Below are 23523 nucleotides of genomic sequence, written 5' to 3' on the forward strand. Positions count from 1 at the left end.
TAATGTTTTGGTGGACAAGGTTGCTATGCTCGAATGACTATGGAATATTAGTGGAGACTACCTTTGTGAGATAATTGAGCCAAAAGCCATTCTTTGAGAGGGGTTTCATTGTTTCTACTCTTAAACACTCTTCGATTTTATTCTTAATTAGATTGCTCTCATTAGGTTTGTATTGGATACTAAAGAATTTTCTTATTTTTGTAGGTATGTTGCTTCCAAGTTGGATGGACCATAAGAGATGATGTTAGGCTATGCATGTTTTCACCCTCTAAAAGACTTTTCATCCTACCCCTTTGTGTGCGTCATTAACCCCTTTGCAACCAAACACTTAGCCCTTCCTTCATCACCCCTACTATCTTTTAACCTATATAACCCGTTTCTAAGCCATACCTTATAGCTTAGGATGTGCCAAAGTGATGAAAATAAGAAGATTGAGCTCTACACCAAAGAATTGGCGTGTACCGAGGTGTTTGTGTAAAAATTGCAAGAAAAAAAAGAAATATAAGAAAAGAAAAGAAAAGAAAATATTTTGCAAATCAAAAGAATAAAAGTTCAAAATCACTCCAAATGGAGTAGAAAATATGCACAATCCCTGGACGCTGAGTGGTACAAAAAGTTCAAAAAGAGCTGTCCGTGTATGTGATCGTGAATAATGCTTTGGTATGTCCTAAGTTTTTGTTATTCCTTTCCTTTCTTTCTTAACCCAAACCTAGCCTTTCATTACAACCAAAGTAAAAGACCTAACTGATCTTTTGGGAAATCTTTCTTGGAGGTGAGGTATGTACTCTAGTTCTTAGTATTCGATTCTTTTTATGAGACATTATTTTTAGAAATTGCCATTCTTCAAGCTAAGCATATGTGTTAATATTTGATTTCCATTACATAACTTCATACACATATGTGACATTTGAGTGTAAGCCTAGGATTCTGAGAGAAAAATTATAGAGTGATATCCGGTGAGGATTAGAGTCAAGGCGAAATAATTCCATGGTATTCGAGTGTGGTTGTCTTTAAGCTTTGATGTTATGAGTTTTGGTATTACACATTACACTATGATGCAATTTACTTAAAGTGGCATATCTTTAGTGATGCAAATGTGATTGGCATGCATTGATTTTTATTAGCCTGTTAAAGTGGTGTCTTTAACGACTTTGTTTTGTAGTAAACGTTTGTGGGTATCGTGACTGGTAAACCCTCAGGAGACACAACTCCTCCTACTAGGGACACCTAGAGGTTTAACGGCTTGTGGCACATGCTAAGTGCCATCGAGTTTACCTGCGAAAGTGGTTTAGTTAGTTTTTGTCTTGTGTTTGTTTTAATTTCTAATTTTGCTCGAGGACTAGCAAAAGATAGGTTTGAGGTAGTTTGATAAGTGTATTATTTCCTATATTTTTACACCTTTTATATGTAGGTTTTGTGGGGAAAGTTAATTAAAAAGAGTATTATTACTTTACTTTCCTTATTTTCAGCTATTCTGCGCTCTTGGAAGGATTTCAACTGAAAATCAACTTTTCGAATGCATTTTAGTGCAAGACCAATTGTAGAAGAAAGCTAAGACATTGAAGATCATTGTATCAAAGTTTCATAATTTTCTACCAAGCCAAATGCTCCAGACCTGCAAGTCAAGACAGCCTAAGTTGAAATCCCGTCAGAACTGCACTGCTGTGGAAGAGTGAAGATTTGAATATCTTTCCGATTTTTCCTAGTGGTGTGTAATATATGCTTGGAAAGCTTAGAGATAAAGCTACGTTTCTCATATTTTTCCAGAATTTTCTAGGAAGTGGAACAACCCCAAAACGTGCGTGCAAGTTGGCTGACGTGTTTCCAAGTCAAATAAGGATTCTTTCCTAGTTTGTTTCCTTAATTGTTTGAGATTTTGTTTTGCTTTAGGAGAGTTTTTCTAGACCTTTTTGAAGTAGGGTTTAGTTGTTTTATACTATATAAGGTCACCCTAGGATCTCTTCATGGTATCACCTTTTTCCACCATCATCTACCATATTTTTCCACCAACTTTCATACAACCAGAGAAATATCAGAGGAAGCACTCACCATCCAGTAGTTTCCAGAAATTGTCATAAACTCCTTCAAAAGCTTACCCAAACTCCAATTTCTTGGATGCTATTAAGCAGTAGGGAATCAGTAAGATGAATTAGTGGACAGCAGTATACAATATCCTATTTGAAAAAAAGGCCAAGCAAGATATGGTCGCAGCAATCGGTAATACAAAGGCATTCATACATTGATAATTTGTTTTGGATGTTGTCACACTTAGCAACCTCAAATTTTCCTATGCTTCAGATTGTAATATATACTGATCCTCTCAGCTACCTTTAGGTGATATGACTCAGTTTTGCATTCTGGGCCACACTTTCTAAATTTATTTGTAACATCGCTAAATACTACAAACATAGAGAGGTTTAAAAGTTAAACTAGTTATCAACAATCTTCCTTAGACCAGGTAAAACCATTTTTCTGGATGTCTATTGCTTTGAATTTTTCCCCGATATCCAAGTGTCCGTACGAACAAGCATGCTATTGTAAACTGATTATCTACTGTATTCTAGTTCAAAATATAGCAATACATTTGAAGTACTGACACAATGTTTACAATAGTGAGTGTTTATAAATTTAGAAGTTTAAGTAACACACAAAATGCTACTATATTTGGGTGATAAATTAGATGGCTGCGAGAGCGAAGTTGGTGAGACTCAGAAACTTACTGGAATATGTGCTGGGAACAACTTTCATTATCACCAGTTAAAATGGACTGTCTAAGTTCATAGACATGCTTTCTCTGTACCTGGAAAAAGGGAATAAACAATTCGGCAGAGGTAGTTTTCGTCGGGAGAAGTCTAATCCGGTAAATTTAAAAATTTAAAATTTCGTAGGGACCATTTGTGATAGGTGTGTGAAACCTCAGGGATGTTTTGTAATATATATATATATATATATATATATATATATATGCCACGTCAGCAAACTAACGGAGTTTTTTACGGAACCTAACGGCAAGGACCATTTGTGATCGCACATACTAACCTTGAGGACCACGAGTGACACAAAAAAAACATTAAGGATGCAATCTGATATTTTCGTAAACTTTACGGACGTTTTGTGATAACCTAAAAAAAATCAAGTACATTTGATTTGTGAATCATCCATGGCCCTCCAAACAATATAGATATGGCTATTTACTAATATGGTTTTGAATTTTATCAGATTGTCATTACAAAATCTTTTCACTTGGCAAATTTGATGATCCAACGATGGATTTACATGCTGAAAATCACACTTACAAGATTTTCATTCCTTTGCCTTCCCTGATTTCAAGTTTCAACACCATATACATCAGTCATATATGGGTTTGTATTTAAAGAAAAAAAAATGAAATTGGATATATATATGACCTTTTAAAAGTAATTTTCAGAAAATAAAAATCAGGTAAATGCAATCATTTGAAAGGTGGGAGGGAGAATAGAAACAACATTGGGAAAATTGTCACTCTTTATTTTATAGGTGGTGGAAGGGAAATTGAGATAGCTCATCTGGCAGGTTTGAAGAGACGCATCAACCATTGCTCCATGGTATATTATAACCCCGGCTTTGCACGTATCGGCAATAGCTCGTGTATTTCATAACTCCACACCTGCACGAAAAATAGTCAAATTAAACCAGCATCATCAAAGGTGACAAAATAATTAGTGATATTCACCATGTTATATATAGTGATATTGGATTAACTATGTAGTCATATGAAGTCTTACAAGTATTTTAAGATAAGGGGTGGACGGTGGGAAGACCTCTCTCAATCCAAAAATCTAATTCCTAGTTTATGGATTACATTTGAAGTGGACGGTGGGAAGGCTTAATAAAGCATCTTCAAACTTGGATTTGATGACCCTATTCCGTCGACGTTAAGGGTTCTTTACTAATTAAGTTTTTTGTTTATTTATTTATTTTTGACCTCGTCCAAAATGACGTCATTTTGGAGAGGAATTTAAAAAAAAAAACACGCTAGCGCAACAGCAAAGCAAAAACTAGCCTCTTTGAGGCATTTCGACAAACACGTTATGGGCACAACCATAGAGGCAATTTCCAGCAGCATATTCATGGCTATTTATGGCAAGGGAGATGCAACTGCACCTCCTTACGCCTTTGTGGGTTTGCCATTGACTAGAGGTTGCACCAGAGGCCTAATAATGTTCAACACTTGTGAGCTCTTCTTATATCCAAACAAAAGCTTCCCTATTTGATTTATGCTAGGTGCCTCCTATGAGCAATTTCATCGAGCAGTTGCTTATTAGCTTCAATCTTCTTCTCATCCGACCCAACATGAGCTTTATTAAAACAAGGAGCATGGATGAGACATGAGAGTTAAGACTACTAATTATATGTGCTGTTGGATTAATTCAAGGGTCCTTATTAAAGAGGCCATCACTAGTCTTACCATAATTTTATACAACATGATGTGGCAGTTAATGTGTACAACATCAGCTAATTAATGTGATTAACACATCTTTTTTCTTTATTAAAATACTAGCCCCTCACGCATGTGCCAATTGGTTTTCTTTTTTCTTTTTTTATTTTATTTTTAGAATTAAAAAAAGATAATATGGGTAATTATGTTCCATAAAGTAGGACCTATTATCGGATTTTTTTAAATTTTAATTTTTTTAATATGAAAAAAATGTGAATTTACCATATTATCATCATTTAATTAATAATTTCAATTCTCAATGTTTGAATTAACCAAGGGCATTTTCTGGTATTTTGAATGTTTCACCATTTTCTGCCTTTTGCTTTATATATACTAGTTTGGCACGCTCACGCATGTGCCAATTGGTTTTCTTTTTTCTTTTTCTTTTCTTTTTAGAATTAAAAAAAGATTATATGGGTAGTTATATTCCATAAAAGTAGGACATATTATCTGATTTTGTTTTTATTTTTATTTTTTAATAAAAAAATATGAATTTACCATATTATCCTTATTTAATTAATAATTTTAATTCTTAATGTTTGAATTAACCAAAGGTATTTTCTGGTATTTTGAATGTTTCACCATTCCCTGCCTTTTGCTTTATATATATGGATTTTACATATATATATGCTTCATTGATTTAATTGATGTGATATATGATATGGACATGCCATATCATGTGGTATAGAAATGTTGGATAAAAATGTGGTAAGTGTTACATTACTCATAATTTAATAGTTTAATAATTATTTATTTATTTTAGAAAATTATAGAAATAGGTTTAAAATTTTAATATTTTAGGCACATTTTTTTTTTCAGTGCTACATTGACATACATGCCCTTAACAAAAGACTCATGTGCATGTCATCTAATGGTCTCGACATAGCTTTTAAGAGAAGTTAACTTAAGTGGTATATTAGCACTGAAATTGAAGTTTGGGTGGTAAATTGCTAAATTTTTTTCTTTGTTTGGTAAATGCACATACCCCAAAATAGGAGAAAAATTTAGTTGCAACGACCAATAATGCTATACTACTTGGAAGTATTATCACACCTGTCATAGCATTATTGGTCAGAGATAGCAAAACTGTACAATTTCTGTTTCATAAAAGTTAATAGGCCATGTGATGTATATGCAAAATCACATATTTTATATTATAGTATGAATTTTTACTATGCTATCCCTGTTTCATGAAAATTTTGACCAAAAAAAAAAATCCCCGTTTCATGAAAGTTAATAGGCCAGGTGAATATGCAAAATTTCTACTGTGAATTTTGAATTGAGTTGATTAGTATCACTTATCTCTCAAAAAAAAAAGTATCACTTATCTTTAATACGTGCTCAATTAACAAAGATTTTTTCCAACAACCAAAAACATTAACAAAGATTTTTCGCCTAGAAAAGCGGCTGACATGTCATCGTTTGATTGGGTCGCTGACATGGCGTCATTTCATTGGGTCGCTGACATGGCATGGTACCACGTGGAAAACAAGACCGAATATCCAAAGGCACCCTTCTCTCCTCAGTGCTCCCGAAACAGTCAGTGTCAAACGTGAAATGACGTTACGATCAGATCCCATCCCACCAAAAATCACTCGTAAGAAAATAAAATTAATATTTGAAAAATAAAAAAATAAAGAAATTTTGCCCCTCTCTCTCTCTCTCTCTCTCTCTATCTAAAGTCTGTCTCTGAAAAGTCTTTGAGTTCCTCCCTCCAAGGAGCTGTTGAAACCCTAACCCAATCTGTCTACGATCACATTCATTCGTCTGACTCGTTCACTGGTAAGAATATGTTCGTCTTTGATCTCTCTCTCTCTCTCTCCAATTCTTGATTTTGGGTTGCTGTTATGATTATTGTAGAGATCTTAATAGTCGCTTTGATTCGCGACGCTCAATTTCAAATATAGAGCTTTTGCATTTCGATCTCATTGTGGTTCATTGTGAATTTTAAATGAATTTTCCATCTTCATTATTGTATTGTTTGGGTGGCGAGAAAATGAGCGCTGAAGTTGAGAGATCCAACGTTTGTTTGGGCATTATTTCGCTTGTTGTGCTGCTCTCCGCTAGCATTCTCACGGAAACAAAATAAAGCATTCAAATAACTTTTGGTCATCCATTTTGGCTTTTGAATTGATCATTTTAGTCTAATGGGGAGGACTGTGAATTTTACAATTGGGCACGAGTTTTTTTTTTTTTGATGTTTTCTGTCTCAGAAATGTTAGTTTTCGTTACTGGAGTTTAGTGTTACTACAATAGGAGAGTTGTTAGGCCATTTTAATGAAAAGGTAGCTCATTTGTCTTTCTTATTTTTTTTAATCGAAAAAGTAGCTCATTTGTCTGATTTCGTTTTTCTATTATTTTTTAAGTGTTACACAAATATTCAATCAGATTTGGCTGCTTGAAAATTTTGATAGTTGTAATTAGTGAGCTAATTTGTCAATGTAATATGAAAATTCAAAATTTCATTGTACAGTCAACAAATTAATGGGTTTTTCTTTAATAGAGAAGTGGCTTGTCATAAAAGAGACTTGAAGACAACTATTTCTCATTCAAATCTGGATTTCTGGGGTGGGAAGAAGGAGAGAAGATTTTGAGTTCAGAGGACTGCTGGACCGTTAGCCAAAGATACTGCTTCTATACTTGTATGAGGTGAAGTACTTGAAGTAATTTTTCTGGCTGAATAAGAACTTCAAAATTCAGCGTCCAGGTTCAGGGGCCGACTTGCCCCAAGGTGGCGAGTACAGTCCTTTTCCTGTAGCTCGGAAGGTGAATTCCAGCCATTCTATGGTCATGGATGTCGATGTGGAGGATGGTAATTTGGGGCCTTACCAAGACAGGCCAAGGACATTCCCTAACATGCGTGGTAAATCTTACAACCCGTTGGTAAGAATGTTATGCCCACTTTAGTACCTGTTTTCTAATTAGTGTTTGTTTAGTGTAGGGAAAACTTATGTCTCTATGTTTTTTTCTAGGCTCATTTTGTCTTTATTTTGTTTGTATCGCCTTAAATTGAGAGAAACAAAGTTGAGAAAAACAATGTCCACTTTGGAGGTGACAATCATTGGTTGCATGCAGAAAATTGCTTTACAGTTCATCTGGGGCAAGAGCTGTACATCAAAATTGTGCATAATAATAACCATCCATGTAGCCTAAACCTTTTGACCTCATTTTTACACATTGCTTATTTGGCTTAACATATGTGAAATTATATTTAACATTTCCGTAAGCAAATTCTTCTGCTATTTGTGCAGATATTTCGAATTCTGATGCGAATAAATGTCCGTGTTCTTTTTGTGATTTTACTTCTGGCACTTGGAGTGGTCTTTTACGTTGGAGCAAGCACTTCTCCTATCATTGTATTCGTCTTCTCAATTTGTATTATCAGCTTCCTTGCGTCTTTGTACCTTGCTAGATGGGTTCTCGCAAAAGATGAGGGACCTCCGGAAATGGGTCAGGTACATCTTCTTCCAATGTCTTTATCTATAAAGTATTATTAAAATTGATGTATCTTGTATTATATTCATTCATGATCCATTTGATGTATTATGTGCCCAATAATTTATGAGTCTTTTTCCTTTTTCATTTTTTTTAATTTTTGATAGGATGCAAGACATTATTAATAAAAAGTGATGAAAAGTCAGCTAAAACCCAAAACCATCATCTGCCTACACAAATCAGCTAAATAGACATAAGTTAATTGTATATGACTGAAGAAAGGCATAATAGCCAGTGGCCCAACTGCTTTTTTGGGTGGTAAACTAGAGTCTGGGTAGTCTGACAAGTCCCCCCTCATGTCCAAACTATGAGGTTTGTGTTCTGTTTTTGAAGACTGAAAAAACTAAAGATGGTATTGACATGTTGTTAAATGGTGACATTCTTTAACTCTGCATGTACTTTTGTTGAGCTTGTCATTTCCCTTTTCAGATATCAGATGCAATACGTGATGGCGCTGAAGGTTTCTTCAGAACCCAGTATGGGACCATCTCTAAGATGGCATTTTTACTAGCTGCGGTTATCTTTTGCATATATTTGTTTCGCAGTACGACTCCTGAGCAAGAGGCATCTGGTATCGGGAGGTGATAATATGTGTTTCATATTCATTATGATACAACTTATCCTCTTCACCCCGTTCGAAAGAAAAGATCTGTCAACATATATTGATGATTTTCCGAACTTGCTGATGCAGGTTCACTTCCGCATATATAACGGTAGCTGCATTTCTTTTGGGAGCTTTGTGCTCAGGTGCTGCTGGGTATGTTGGGATGTGGGTTTCAGTTCGTGCAAACGTTCGAGTCTCTAGTGCTGCAAGACGGTCCGCAAGGGAGGCATTGCAGGTCTGTGTCCTATCTAGTTAACTGTCTGAGAACATATCAGATTCATATCTTAAAGGGGAAATAATATGTGCAGATAGCTGTTCGTGCTGGTGGTTTTTCTGCTATGGTGGTGGTTGGTATGGCTGTAATTGGTATAGCCATCCTGTATGCCACATTTTATGTTTGGTTGGAAGTGGATTCGCCAGGTTCAATGAAGGTTACTGACTGTATGTGCTGACTCTCCTCGATCCTCTGCTTATGATTATGATATTTATTGCATAAATTTAAACAATTTTTGTTTATCATTCATGTTTCTATTATCCTATGATGTGACATTAAAGTGTACATCTATCACTTATCGTCAGTTTTTGTGTTTACTTTATTTTTATTATGTGAATATCTTTTGGATTATCTTGCTTTGCTGTATTGATTTATTTAAAATTTGGTTTGCGGGGTCATGGTTAGAATATGTTCAATCTGTTTGATATTGTATTCACAAGCTTATAACTACCCTTTTGCTCCGGTTTAACCTGTTCTTGACAGTAAACGTACATTTCGTTGAAATGCTTATATTGGATGGTCTCAACCTAATAGCTATATATGATCATGTTAGCTGTTTGACTGCATACACATATTTTATGCTTTCCATTTTGACTATTATATATAAATTACTATTTCCATTGTTTTGTTAGATATTTTGCTTGACTTTGATGTACTTTGTTTTCAGTGCCTCTTCTTCTTGTTGGATATGGATTCGGAGCATCTTTTGTTGCCTTATTTGCTCAGTTGGGTGGTGGAATATACACAAAAGCTGCTGATGTTGGAGCAGATCTTGTGGGAAAAGTAGAGCAGGGAATTCCTGAAGATGACCCTAGGAATCCTGCAGTGATTGCAGATCTGGTATTTTTCTCCTTTGTTGGCTTCATTTAAGAGCCTGTGCATAGCCACTGAAGCTTGTTGTTTGGGTTAAAACAATCCCTGATCTGATGTTTGCCCTTTTATCCTTGTATGACTTTTTTCATTAAAGTTGAGGCTGAAATGAAAAGAAGAAACGCGAACATCGGATGTTTTTTAAATTCTGAAATCTGTGGCAGTAAAGTTCATTGAAGACCAAGATTCCATTTTTTGTGTGTTTCATATAAACTGTTAAATGTTTTATTATTCCATTATTATGGGTTTCAAAGTCCTTTAAACTTTTTATTTTCTCATAAGGTGATAGGCAAGGCACCTCTGCCCACCTTGAAGTATGTTGTAAGGCTCAATGTGTGGAGATGTGCTTTTCGTTAAAAAAAAAATTTGAGTTATCATACTTAACAGCTAGAATAATTGAATGGCGGATGATTTGTTGGTGATGTTATTTTCTCTCTTCGGGCATTGAGTACCCTCGATTCTTATGGAGGAATTCCTTGTACGCATAAATGTACAACAAGATAATGTAACTATAAATTACAAACAGAAAAAGGATAATCGTTTAAAGTATAAAAAAATGTTTGTCTTTCTGTTATTATTGTTTCATAATTATAGACATTCATTAGCGTGCATGCAGATTTTGCAGTTGTATTAGAAATGTAAAAAAATGGTTTGATCCTTTTATCCATAGTTGAGAACGTCACTGAATAAATTTCTATCATGTCTGCTACCTTTAAATGTGTAAATTTATTGATTTTACTCCATTGAAATTAAGGTTGGAGATAATGTGGGCGATTGCGCAGCTCGTGGTGCTGATCTTTTTGAGAGTATTGCAGCCGAAATAATTAGTGCAATGATACTTGGGGGAACAATGGCTAAACGTTGTAAAATTGAAGGCAAGCACAAGTTTTGGTGTTATATTTATTCATGCACACAAACACTCAACCTTGTGTCTGCATGTGTTGAAAGAGGGACGGGGTTGACCATTTCTTTTATGTTACTTATTTTGTTTAAACCGGGTATCTATTTCTCTGAGAGACTCACCTTTACATTCACTTTTTTGTGCAGATCCGTCTGGTTTCATATTGTTTCCTCTGGTTGTTCACTCTTTTGATCTGGTGATTTCATCGGCTGGAATATTCTCAATTAGAGGTACACGTGATTCTGGTGGAAAGGCTTCTTCGGAGGATCCAATGACAATTCTACAGAGAGGATATTCTGTTACAATAATTTTGGCTGTTCTGACATTTGGTGCGGTAATACTTCATTGACCATTGTGTTATGTTTCTGTTTATTTTGTAGCAAATAACAAAAAGAAATCAGCGGATAGTTACGATTTATCTTTTATGTTCTTTGTCATTTGAAAATATTAGTGTTTTAAGTTTAGACTTTAGAAGCTTGCTTGTTTTAGTTTTGAGACATTATTGTCATTGCGGTTGTTTTATTGTACAGTCTACCCGATGGCTGCTTTACACCGAGCAAGCACCGTCTGCGTGGTTTAACTTTGCCTTGTGTGGGTTAGTTGGCATTATCACGGCATACATTTTTGTCTGGATTACCAAGTATTATACCGACTACAAACATGAGCCCGTACGCATGTTAGCCCTTTCGAGCTCCACAGGTCATGGGACTAATATAATTGCTGGAGTCAGTTTGGGTCTGGAATCAACAGCTCTTCCTGTTCTTGTCATTAGTGTATCTATTATCTCAGCTTTCTGGCTGGGCCAGACCTCTGGCCTAATGGACGAAAATGGAATTCCAACTGGTGGGCTTTTCGGCACAGCTGTAGCAACAATGGGAATGCTCAGTACTGCTGCTTATGTTCTCACTATGGATATGTTTGGTCCAATAGCTGATAATGCTGGTGGAATTGTAGAGATGAGTCAGCAGGTAGCCCTGTTATGAATTCGTTAAGATTCTTGTCTCAATTCTGAAGACTTTCTTGTTTCTTTTTATATTGTTTGGTTTTAATTATAATTTAGCAAATGTCTCCTTACAGCCTGAAAGTGTCCGGGAGATCACCGATGTTCTTGATGCAGTAGGGAACACTACAAAAGCTACCACTAAAGGATTTGCCATAGGATCTGCTGCACTTGCATCTTTTCTTCTGTTTAGTGCATATATGGATGAGGTTGCTACATTTGCTCGTGAACCTTTCAAACAGGTAAGAAAGCCAGCTTTCCCAGTATTGATATTTCCCCCTCTTTAAATACTATTCAGTCCTGTTGTAATTTGAAATTTATGATGATTGCCAGGTTGATATTGCCATTCCAGAAGTTTTCGTTGGTGGATTGTTAGGCTCTATGCTTATATACTTATTTAGTGCTTGGGCCTGTTCAGCAGTTGGCCGAACTGCTCAAGAGGTTGTTAAGGAAGTAAGAAGGCAATTTATTGAGAGGCCCGGTATAATGGTTAGTAAAGTTTTCGTAGCAATTCCCATGTTAATCTTTAGCATTTTTTTATAACCAAAAAAGTCTTTACTATTATAAAGTCAGCTCTTCTTTGGGTTCACAGGCTTCACCACAATACTATTATAGAAAAAAAAATTCAGAATTTTTTGTTAATATATATATAGTATTTAAATTGGTGGATGACGTCATGCTGATGTCAGCATGAGATCAGCAAACCCAGGCAGCAGCTCAGGCAATTCTTGCCTTTGGGCTTGCCTGGGTAACCCATTTTTGCCCGGGCTGCCTTTCATTGCTGGGGAGCTTAAACCCAGCCTGGGCTCCCTTTTGCCCTGGCAAAATTGACCCGCTGGAAGTGCTCTTATACAGACACCCCAAATGTCATTTAAATGCATGATTAATTCAAACAAATTATTTAAAGTGGATATTAATTGCAAATGAATTAAAACTGATTGTGAAGACAAAATGGTATTATTGTACATAAATGGACAGTAACCCCTTCTAATTATGCTTTTTCTGTAGGACTATACGGAGAAGCCAGATTATAGTCGTTGCGTTGCTATTGTAGCATCTGCATCTTTAAAGGAGATGATAAAACCTGGCGCCCTGGCTATTGTTTCACCTATAGTGATTGGTTGGTTAATCTTGTTTTTCCTCTTAATTTCTTTCATGTTTGACCATTCTTCCTTACATAAGGTTTTTTAATTTTTTGTTGGTTACTCTTTGCATAAGCTTTCCAATACTACATGATGAAGGATTAATTCTTGCTCGTATCTTTTGCAGGTATAGCATTCCGGATCTTTGGATATTATACTGGGCAGCCTCTACTCGGTGCTAAAGTTGTAGCTTCCATGCTGATGTTTGCAACAGTTTCTGGTATTCTCATGGCACTTTTCCTGAACACAGCCGGTGGTGCCTGGGACAATGCAAAGAAGTACATTGAGACAGGGGTTCTCGGAGGCAAAGGAAGTGATAGCCATAAGGCTGCTATTACAGGAGATACGTAAGTCCCGTCTCTCTCTCTCTCTCTCTCTCTCTACATTTCTTGTGCGTTGGAAAGAGTTTTGAGTACTGTTCCTTTTGTTCAGTTTTTAATGGTATCTGAGTTGGAAATAATTATATGATCTGGTTTTATTTGTTGTGCAGTGTGGGTGACCCATTCAAAGACACAGCTGGACCTTCGCTTCATGTTCTCATTAAGATGCTCGCAACAATAACGCTGGTTATGGCTCCTGTCTTCCTCTGAGAGTTGTTTATAACATTTGCGGTTGTGCCAGTTTACTGCACCCCCCTTTCCTTCATCTTGAATACTTAGCGGCAAAAATATAGATAGGATTTTTTTGGATGTATATTGAGGGTGCCTAATTCATAGTCTTACCAAATTATCGCTTTTACGATTGGACCTTGAATAATTAATGTTAATTGGCTGCTCATTCTAGTTCGATGTAGCGTCTATAACGTATTATTCTCTACGAAATTGATCCCAATACATAATTCATCCTCTGTTTCGAGGCTCTCTGTATTTCTTTTTTCCTTTTTAATGAAACAATAAATTGAAGTGACATAATGATAGCTCAGCAGAGGTTCTAGTTGGTGATACCATGTCAAAGAACTTCTGAATTGGAATTGCATGACTCAAATTAAACGGTTTTCCTTTGGTGAGAATTCGTTTGCTTGCCGTGTTTGTTTGGGACTCCGGACTAGTATATTGCAAATAGTCCAAGCAGTGCCGTACTACTTTTCCCATTTTCTATTAAGATAAATCTAATCACACGCGTCGTCACTCGGGCTCTCTGTTTTCTTGGTCAATCTCAACAGGTCTTTACATACGCGCACGTGCTTAAGATTACATGCATGTACTTAAGATTGGTAACAACAATTTCAATGGGATGGCGTTCATAATTAAGATGAAACACAACAAAGCAAGTGCCTCTTCCAACTACAACAAGCTCTTTCTCTTTTTCGGTTTTCTTCTGCTGCCTTGTTCTGCCTCTGCTGCTTGTGCCCAAGTGGATCATGCCTCCCTCTTGTCCTTGGCTTTCAAGCCACCATTGAATTGGTCTTCTTCTACTGACTGTTGCTCCTGGGAAGGAGTAAGTTGCCAGCAAGATGACGATGATCACCGTGTCGTTCGTCTATGGCTGCCTTGGAGACGCTTATCTGGTGTTATCTCTCCATCTATCACCAACCTCACACATCTCACCCACCTTAATCTCTCCCACAATTCCTTCTCTGGTCCTCTCCCAAATGACTTGTTTTCCTCCCTCTCTAGACTCCAGGTCCTCGACTTGAGCTACAACCGCCTCACCAGCCACTTACCGGTGTTCTCTTCCAAAACCACCAGGCTCGAGACTCTAGACTTGTCTAGAAATTTGTTTAATGGTTCAATTGTTGTCCCGGCCTCGGCTGCAGCCACTCTCACCACTTTCAATGTCAGGAAGAACAACTTTGCTGGCTCCAACCCCATCTCTTTTTTCTGCAACAATGGTAGCGATCACACTTCCCTCACCATCTTAGACTTGTCCTTCAACAAATTCACTGGCGAAATTCCACCTCGACTCGGAGCATGTTCCAAGCTCCAAGTATTCGGGGCAGGCTTCAATAACCTCTCTGGTTATCTCCCTGGTGAGATTTTCGACCTCGCTGATCTTGAAGAGCTCTATCTGCCTGGCAATCGCCTTTCGGGACACATTGGCAAAGGAATTGTGCTCTTAACCAAACTCAAGATCTTGGAGCTCTCCTCAAACAAATTCTCAGGCCCAATCCCAAGCAACGTTGGCAAGCTTTCAAGGTTGGAAAATCTTCGTCTCTCCACCAACAACTTCACAGGTCATCTACCTCCATCTCTCACCAACTGCACAAATCTGTCCACCCTGATTTTGAGGTTCAACCACTTGACTGGAGACCTCTCTACCTTCAATTTCACAACTCTCCCGCGCCTCACCACGCTTGACCTCGGCAACAACAACTTCACTGGTGAGTTACCTCAAAGCCTCTACTCTTGCAAATCACTTAAAGCAATCAGATTAGCCAGCAATCAGCTCACAGGCCAGATATCTCCTGAAATAGTTGCACTGAAGTCTCTCTCCTTCCTCTCTCTCTCTATAAACAACCTTACAAATGCCACTGGTGCTATTAGGATTCTAACGGGATGCAAGAGCCTGACCGTTCTGGTCTTGTCCAAGAATTTTCTGCTTGAGCCTGTGCCTGATGATGAAAATCTAGCAGAGCTAGATGGGTTCCTTAACCTCAAGGTTTTGGCTCTTGGTGGTTGCCAATTCACAGGTCAAGTACCCTCCTGGCTTGTCAAGCTTAAAAATCTTCAAGCCTTGGACCTCTCATACAACCTCATAACCGGTTCGGTTCCGGGTTGGTTGGGTTCTCTGCCTAATCTTTTCTACATGGACTTGTCCAATAACCTTTTTGAAGGAGGATTTCCTACTGAGCTCTGTGGGATGCCGGCTTTGACATCAGAAGAGACCGGTGATCATAAGGTGCAGGAAAGTTTTCTAGAGTTGCCTCTCTTTGTGAAGCCCACCAATGCTCCCAATCAGCAGTACAAGGAGCTCTCCAACTTCCGCCGAGCCATATATGTGGGCTACAACCTCCTTAATGGCACCATCCCCATTCAGATTGGACAATTGAGGCTTCTTCATGAGCTTGACTTCAGTCACAACAACTTCACTGGCAGCATCCCGGATCAGATTTCTAACCTGGCCAACTTGGAGAGATTGGATTTCTCCTACAACCATGTCTCTGGTGCAATCCCTGCTTCTCTCAAAAGTCTAAATTTCATGTCTTTCTTCAGTGTGGCGTATAATGATCTTCAGGGACTTGTACCATCCGGAGGCCAGTTTGATACTTTTACCATTTCCAGCTTTGAAGGGAATCCAGGATTATGTGGCCCGCCAACCGTGCGGCTCACTTGCTCTCCTCAACCGCCACCGCCGCAGCCGCCGCCAGTTGGTGGAGGATCTAGCTTTAACGGAAAGCTTCTTACTGGCATCATTACTGCCATTGGTTACGCCATTGGTTTTGGCATTGGTTTCTGGATTGAAATTAATAAAAAAAAGTTTCTTTGTAACTTAAAGTGTATATTTAAAACTTGTCGCTCTTTGATCAATCAAATGACAAAGAGAATACAAAAATTTTGCACCATAGATCAACAAAATAATGATTCTGTAAATTAAGTTATATTGAAACGAAAGCAACCAATATTCAAGTTCCATGTTTGATTTCTGAAAATCTTCGTTCTCCCTGTGCATAGATTTTGATGTTGATTGCTATACAGATAGACCCAAACCAAATGAAAAAAAAAAAAAAAAAAAACCTGAAAATTAAGGAATGGAAAAAAAGGCCTCTCTCTTTATTTATTTATTTGAAGACTTTTTCTATTGAAAGAAACTATAATATACTAAATTCACATACTACATGGATGCTAGGACTCGAACCCATGACCTTTTCTAAGAAAACAATTGTTACAAACCACTACACTAATGGGTGATTTGCAAAGGCCTCTCTTTTTGGTACCTTGGGGTTCAAGTTGTTGAATACAAAAGGTTGAAACTAGACATAAAATAAAAAAACTGTCGAGAAACGAGGGAAGATGGGGGATGAAGTGGTTCAGAAACTTTGAGGAAAATAGTAATAAATGAATAAAAGGTTGGATGGAAAGTTAAACATCCTGAACTGTGATTAATTCTGAATAATAATTAATGATACTTTCGACATTCGTAGGGGAAAATGAACCAACGGACTAATTAATTATATTATTGCATCAAATCGTGACTAAGTATACCTGCCCTCTCAAAGACTCAACGTAAACGCTTACGTTGAATGTTAGCAAGTCGGTCCAACAAGCCAAAGCCTTTCTTTACCCGAAAAAAGGAAAGAATAACAACCCAAAGACGTGACATAATTTGGGCGCGAGAAACTAATCTTACAAAATTTTAGACGTCTCCCGCTCTTACCAAATAGTTTTCCTATTGAATCAAATGTATTAATTTAGTATAATTTAGAATGTAAACGGTCCACTAGTGTAGTGGTTTGAAGCAAATACTTCCTCCAAAAAATACTAAGTTCGAGTTTTAACATCCGTGTAATATGTATGAGTTTAGTATATTATCGCCCAAAAGGAAGTATTAGTATAAGCATGCACGTGTTGTGCCTGAAGTTGTACTGGGTTCAGCATATCAAGCTAAACGATGGTTGTTGAGCCATTTCCGTCCTCATTTGCAAATACTGGTACTTTTCCTAGAGATATTTAATTCTTTTAAAATGTACCATTTTCCAAGCTAGAAGATGTATTGGATTATTTTTATTTTTATTTTTTAATACCAAGTAGCAAGTGCCAACTACTGAGTTTCTATCTTTGGAGGAATCACATTTGGTCAATAGAACAAAGACATCTAGTAAATTAAATGCTGCTCTGATAGATTTTTTTAGGACAAACTACAGTAAATTCCCCAACTTATAGGGTCATTTATGAGTTCATATCCGATTTTGGGAATATTTATGGGTACATACACAACGTCGCAAAAAATTACAGATCGCCCCCTCCGTTAGCGATTCCGTCATGAAATCCGTTATGTGCCTACGTGGCGTTTAGCTGGACAATTGTTTAAGGGCATTTTCGGCAGATCAGGTCCCTGGTTTTCGCGCCAACACGTGATTTAGTTTAATTCAAAAAAGAAAAATAGAAAACCCCCAAATCGTGTTCTATATCTAAGCCCCCACTTAGACCTAGCCCCCAAAATCGATAGAAGTGGATGCCCAGGTTCCAATTCGAAGAAGACAAAGACGACGAGGTCGACGATGTCTGCAAATCAAAGATGCGAAGTGGGCCACCCCATTTGTCACTGCGGCAATCAATGTCGTCGACGACGTCATGGATGACAACAACCCTGGGGGAAGATTTTGGGGCTGCGCCGATTATGGGGTCAGAAGAGGTTGTGCATTCTTTGAATGGTATGATCCACATGTATGCGAAAGGTCCAAGATTGTGATATCTGGACTATTGAAATGATTGCGTAAGGAAGAAGAGGAAAACCGAAAATTGAAAAAAGAGGTTGGAGCTGCCTTAAAAGCACAAAGATTTCTACGAGTAAGTGTTCTGGGTTCTTGGATTTTTTTGATTGTGTTGTTGGGAATGATAGTAGTGGAATGGAGAGACTATGGACTTCCAAGAATGTGAAATTAGCACTTACATTTTAGGGTCTATATCTTAGAAGAGTTGGGTGATGTATTTTGTGGCCATTTGTGAGACATTCTGGAAAATCAAAGTGCTTTGTGTATGAAAGGTCTTGTAATTTCCCATGTGAAGTTGTATGAAAGATGTTTATGTATGAACAATTGTGAGGCAAATTGGAAATGCAGAATGTTTATGTATGCAAAATTGTTAGGGAATTTCCAATTGAACAATTGCTTGAAGGCAAATTCCATTATATTTTGAGTTCAAAACACATGCATACATTTCCAACATTTGCATCTCAATTTTACAAAATGAACATGAGCACCTAATCTGGAATACAATAAAACAGCTACCAAAACCAGAAGTCGGTCCCCACTTGGAGTTCAAAATACCAGAAAGTAAACTTCAAAAGGCCACATCACAAAACCAGACATAATACTAGTTCAAAATCAAATGGAATTTGCATAAACTAAGAACTAAGAACTAAGAGACTATTTTCTCTGTCTCTTGGATGCTCTCAATACTATTCCAACAGTTTCAGCTGCATTTGGCTGGGAAGCATTTAGGGCAGCCTTCTTTGCAGCAGCAGCAGCCTTTGCCCTAACATATGCATTCTTTCTCTTAACTCTTGCAGCTGCTTTTGCTTCATCCTACAGACAAAATACACTCTCAGCTTCAAACAATAAAACAATGAAATTGCTTTTCCATTTTAAAGAAGAAACAACATAACATTTCATCAACACAACCTAGCAATAAAAATAGGCACTCACAGCAGCAACTGCAGGGTCTTGGTTAGATATCTTTCTTGGTTTTCCTTTACCCCTTGAAAGGGGTTTTTCCTTTTGAGGTAGATTCCGATGGTGGGTGGTTTTGTTATTGCTAGTTGAGCCACAAATACTACACCTCATTTGCATTCCTTGTCTTCCCAACCTTTTTTCCCACTCCTATCTATTCCCTATTCAGCTCCTTTTATCCTCACATTTCTAGGTCTTCCAGGTTGTCTAGTGTAGGCTGGGGGCTTTATTGCTGGCTGGTTGGTCTTCTCCCATAGCTGTGATCCATTAATTGGCATAATGAGATTGTTATAGAGGGTCATGTAACTGTCCTTACTGTAGTATGAATGCACATAATCCTCCACAGCTTTACCTCCCTTGTAATGTATGACAGCAATTCCATGAGCACAAGGAATGCTTGGCAAGTCCCACTTTATTCAAGAACAAGTGTGATTATCCAAATCCACCACATATTGGTCACCTCATCCTGCATCCACTTGATATTTAGGACCACCAAACCACTGCACAGTACAATTACATGCTTCTAGCTTTTTCTGTTGCACATGGTCAAAAATGTTCTTACATATTTGATGAGGCCAACTGCTCATCTTGTCTCTCCTCCACTGGATCCTTCTCATCAACAAGCACCTGATCATCTCTAGCATTGTGATAATTGGCTTGTCCCTTGCTGTCTTGATACTATTGTTGAAGCTTTCACACAAGTTATTCTACAGCATATCACACTTAATATGTGTTCTGAAATGAGACTTACTCCATTGTGTTGGTGGCTTCTCAGCAAGCCACTCTCATGCATTGCTATCTAAGGTCTTTATTACTTCCATTTGATAGTTAAAACAAGGCACATTGGTAGCTCTAGCACATGTCCATAACTGATCCCTCAATACTTTACCTTTATACGTTTTGTTGAAGTTATCCCAAAGGTGCCTCACACAGAATCTTGTCTCAGCATTATGCACAATGTCTTCAAAGGCACCAAGCAGTCCTTTTTGCTTGTCAGATATAAAGGCCCATCCATAGGAATTAACAATGTCCACATCCTTGGCCAACAGAACAATGAACCATGTCCATGACTCCCTTGTTTCTATCTCAACCACATCATATGCTAGGACCCAAGTCTCGTTATTGGGATCAATCCCAACTGCTGTAAGCAACTGTCCACCATAAACCCCGTTTAAATGGCAGGCATCTAACCCAATAAAAGACCTACAGTTCATCTTAAACCCTTTCTTTAATGGTTCTAAACAAATGTACAAACGCTTGAAAACAACTTCACCATCAACAAACTCACACTGCATCTTTGTTGTGGAGCCAGGGTTTTTGTCTTCCAGCTCATGGCAATAATCCCATAGCATGGCATATTGCTCAGCAACTGATCCTTCAATCATTTGAAGTGCGTCTGCCTTTGCCCTGTAAGCTTTCATCCTAGATATACCTACTTTAAACTTAGAAGATGCTGCATTCACTATAGACTGTGGAGGCATGGTGGGATTTGACTGAATCCTAGGCAAGAACTTCTCTGTCAACCATTTACTTGAGGCTTATGTGTTTTGAAATACTCTGACACAATTGTGATTGGGATTATAGTATTTCACCACCAAGCTTCGATCTGTAGCCAAGCCACATAAATCTGCCATGGACACTCACGCTTTACACACGCCTTCAGCTTATACTTTTCATTCCTTGTGAAAGTGACCTATTTCCCACTCAACAAGCAATATTCACGAACAGCTTCTCTGAAAACCTTGCAGTCACTGAATATCATTCCAGTATCAAAAACAGGATTTTGCTTGTTTGTTTCATGGTTGTAGTGTTTGAATTTTTTCCCCCTTGCAACTGTTTCATCATCTTCATATGAATGAACACTTCTTAACTCATCCTCCACTGCTTGATCCCTTCTTCCAATCTGGTGTCTTCAAGATCTGTGCGGTGAAAATCCGCAGTCCGAGAAGGCTACTCCCTATTTTGACCAGTCTATGAAGGTTGGTCTTCATTTTGACCAGTCTGTGAAGGGTGGTCCCCACTTGGGCCAGCTTGTGAAGGGTGGTCCCCACTTGGACCAACATGTAAAGGTTGGTCCCCACTTGGACCTTCACCCTCATTAACAACACCACCCTTATGTATCTCTTCATCTTCAAGAGGCTGAAAAGTATCTTCAACTGGGGAATGGTCTGCAATCCACTGTTGCAAAAATATGGTTTCCTCAGCTATCTCTTCAATGTTCCCCCCAATACTCACTTTGTCAGCAAAAGTAGATGCATCTGATAAGGATGCATCACTATCTTCCCTATCTGTTGCAGTTGCCATTGCCACACCTTTACCCTTTGAAAACCTTGTAGCCCTTGTAGCCCTAGCCCTAGCCCTCTTTGGTGCCTCAGGTTCAGCTACATCTTTACCCTTTGAAGACCTTGTAGCCCTTACACTCTTTGGTGGCTCAGGGTCAGCCACTTCCTTATCCATACTACACCTTGCAGCCTTTCCCTTCTTTGCTGCCTCAGCCACTATTTTACCCTTTGCATTCTTTGGTGCCTTAGGTTCTGAAAAATCCCCAACATCCTCTACTGGTTATTGCTCCCCTATCTTCAGTGTTTTACCCTTTGCAGCAGCCTTTGCCCTTACATAAGGATCAAGAGGAATAGAATCAGCACATCCTATATCCTCAATCACGACCGACCTCTGTTTTTGGACCCTAGAACCTTCCACCCTTTGCAGTTCCATCTCTTTGTGTTTGTTTAAAAATGTATAAGGGTCATCAGCCAACTGTGTCAAAAATATATCTATCTCCCTTACTCCTGACACACATTCACACATTTTCAGAACATCTTCATCAGACATAAGCTTCTCTACAGAAGCAGAGTTGGGAAGCTCATAGTGATATAACACTATACCATCATAGCCTAACTCCTTAACCATCAGACCAATTTCAAACATAGACATTTGGTCCTTATCACAAAAATCAATGAAATCCAGAGTCCCATTTACATACAGGTTGTCACATAAAGAACCCTCATGGTTCATTCGAATAGTAAACTTATCATCTTCACCTACAATGCCACATAACAGTCAAACCTATCAATACACAATTGTTCAATATTTAACTGGTGACTAAACAAGGACATAAACAAATGCAGAGGTTTTGGACCACTAAGTACTGTCTCCAATCAAAAGCAGTTTGGTTTGAAAAGAAAAAGTGCTTCTTTCTTTTTTTTTTTAATGCATTTTCAACAACACAACTACGTTTACTATCAACCATGGACCACAAATATCACTATCAAGCACACTTCAAAGTAACTGAAAGTTTCAGACAAAATCAAACTGCACGCATCTTAAACCTTTGCGAGGAAACCAAAAAGCAAGAAAATTTAAAAACTGCCTTTAACTTACAGTAACGAGGAGCACGACAACCACGAGGACGAATACCCCAGGGCATCTCGAATTACATCAACCCAGCCTTCTTTGCGCTTTCGATCGATGCAAAATAGGGATTAGGTTTCAATTTGTGCAATCGGTTTCGATTTGGGGGGGAAATTGATTTCGGTGATAGAAGTTAGGGATGATGAGCTTCTGGAACGATTGGGTTTTTTTTTTTTTTTGAATTACGTTATGCCACGTGTTGTTTTGGGCGCGAAACCCAGGGACGTGAGATGCCGAAAATGCCCTTAATAGATTTCTTGAATTACAGAAGGTCAGACGCCACGTAGGCACATAACGGATTTCATGACGGAATCGCTAATGGAGGGGGCAATCTGTAATTTTTTGCGACGTTGTGTATGTACCCATAAATGTTCCCAAAATCGAGTATGAACTCGTAAATGACCCTATAGGTTAGGGGGTTTACTGTAGTTTGTCCATTTTTTTATGTGTAAATCATTCATGTCATGGTCTATGTGACAAACTTCCCAAGAAAATTGACACCCTTTTTGATAGATTTATTATGTGCTAGTCATACTTCAGGTGTGGTAGTCATTTTTTATGTGATTAAAGTCATTTTTGATGTGCTTGATTTTTGGCTTAAGTCTTATTAAACACTTTTTATTGTGATTAATCTGTTCATGCAATGTGAATTCGAGACTCTCTTCTTCTCTCTAGGTCAATGGCTGTTTACTGAGTAGTGTCCAAGTACTTCCATGTTCACAGAAGCTCACACCAGAGCTACATGGTCAAATAATTACAATTATATGTACAGATTGGTACTGATGGTTGCATATGGATGGAGATCATTTAGATGAAAAACAATAAAGCAACCTCCTCCAAGGAGAAGAAGGAGGAGGTGCCAACAACACCATAGCAAGGACCAAAAACACAGCTTCTTCTCTTTTTGGGTCAATGGCTTTTCCTTGTGTTGCTGCCTTCTTTTGCCTCTGCTGCCTGTGACCAAGTGGATCACGAAGCTCTCTTGTCCTTGGCTTCTAAGGTATCATCATCCCCACCATTG

The 23523-nt window shown here is 38.0% G+C and overlaps 1 protein-coding gene and 2 pseudogenes across 5 annotated transcripts; 2 read left to right on the plus strand and 1 right to left on the minus strand.

Moving 5' to 3' along the window:
• The first annotated feature begins 6007 nt into the window (after window positions 1-6007).
• LOC103327448 (pyrophosphate-energized membrane proton pump 2) lies at window positions 6008-13629 on the plus strand. 4 transcript variants are annotated; one of them, XM_008229788.2, is made up of 15 exons: window positions 6008-6259; window positions 6981-7360; window positions 7729-7932; window positions 8402-8553; window positions 8664-8811; window positions 8885-9017; window positions 9518-9690; window positions 10475-10595; window positions 10768-10955; window positions 11152-11589; window positions 11699-11863; window positions 11955-12110; window positions 12630-12741; window positions 12891-13110; window positions 13254-13629. In XM_008229788.2, exons 2-15 carry the CDS (start codon window positions 7262-7264, stop codon window positions 13351-13353), a joined length of 2409 nt encoding a protein of 802 aa, XP_008228010.2. In that variant the 5' UTR covers window positions 6008-6259; window positions 6981-7261; the 3' UTR covers window positions 13354-13629. The 4 variants fall into 4 exon arrangements, with proteins under 4 accessions (XP_008228010.2, XP_008228011.2, XP_008228012.2 ...); XM_008229789.3 differs by having other exon boundaries at window positions 6986-7360; XM_008229790.3 differs by having other exon boundaries at window positions 6009-6259; window positions 6981-7340.
• Window positions 13630-13942: 313 nt separating this feature from the next.
• LOC103327447 (receptor-like protein 2 pseudogene) lies at window positions 13943-16335 on the plus strand (annotated as a pseudogene). The gene has a single exon (XR_016126173.1). The product of XR_016126173.1 is annotated as a receptor-like protein 2 pseudogene (transcript).
• Window positions 16336-18788: 2453 nt separating this feature from the next.
• Window positions 18789-20572, minus strand: LOC103327519 (uncharacterized; annotated as a pseudogene).
• Window positions 20573-23523: the final 2951 nt, after the last annotated feature.

Source organism: Prunus mume, linkage group LG4 (genome assembly GCF_029339155.1).
Source record: "Prunus mume cultivar Tortuosa linkage group LG4, ASM2933915v1, whole genome shotgun sequence".
NCBI classification, from domain to species: domain Eukaryota; kingdom Viridiplantae; phylum Streptophyta; class Magnoliopsida; order Rosales; family Rosaceae; genus Prunus; species Prunus mume.

Excerpts from the sequence above, each read along its gene's own strand:
- LOC103327448 (XM_008229788.2), top strand. The coding sequence starts at position 7,262 with ATGGTCATGGATGTCGATGTGGAGGATGGTAATTTGGGGCCTTACCAA. Across the intron at positions 7,361-7,728 it reads GTAAATCTTACAACCCGTTG|ATATTTCGAATTCTGATGCG; the intron begins GTAAGAATGTTA and ends CTATTTGTGCAG. Across the intron at positions 9,018-9,517 it reads TTCAATGAAGGTTACTGACT|TGCCTCTTCTTCTTGTTGGA; the intron begins GTATGTGCTGAC and ends CTTTGTTTTCAG.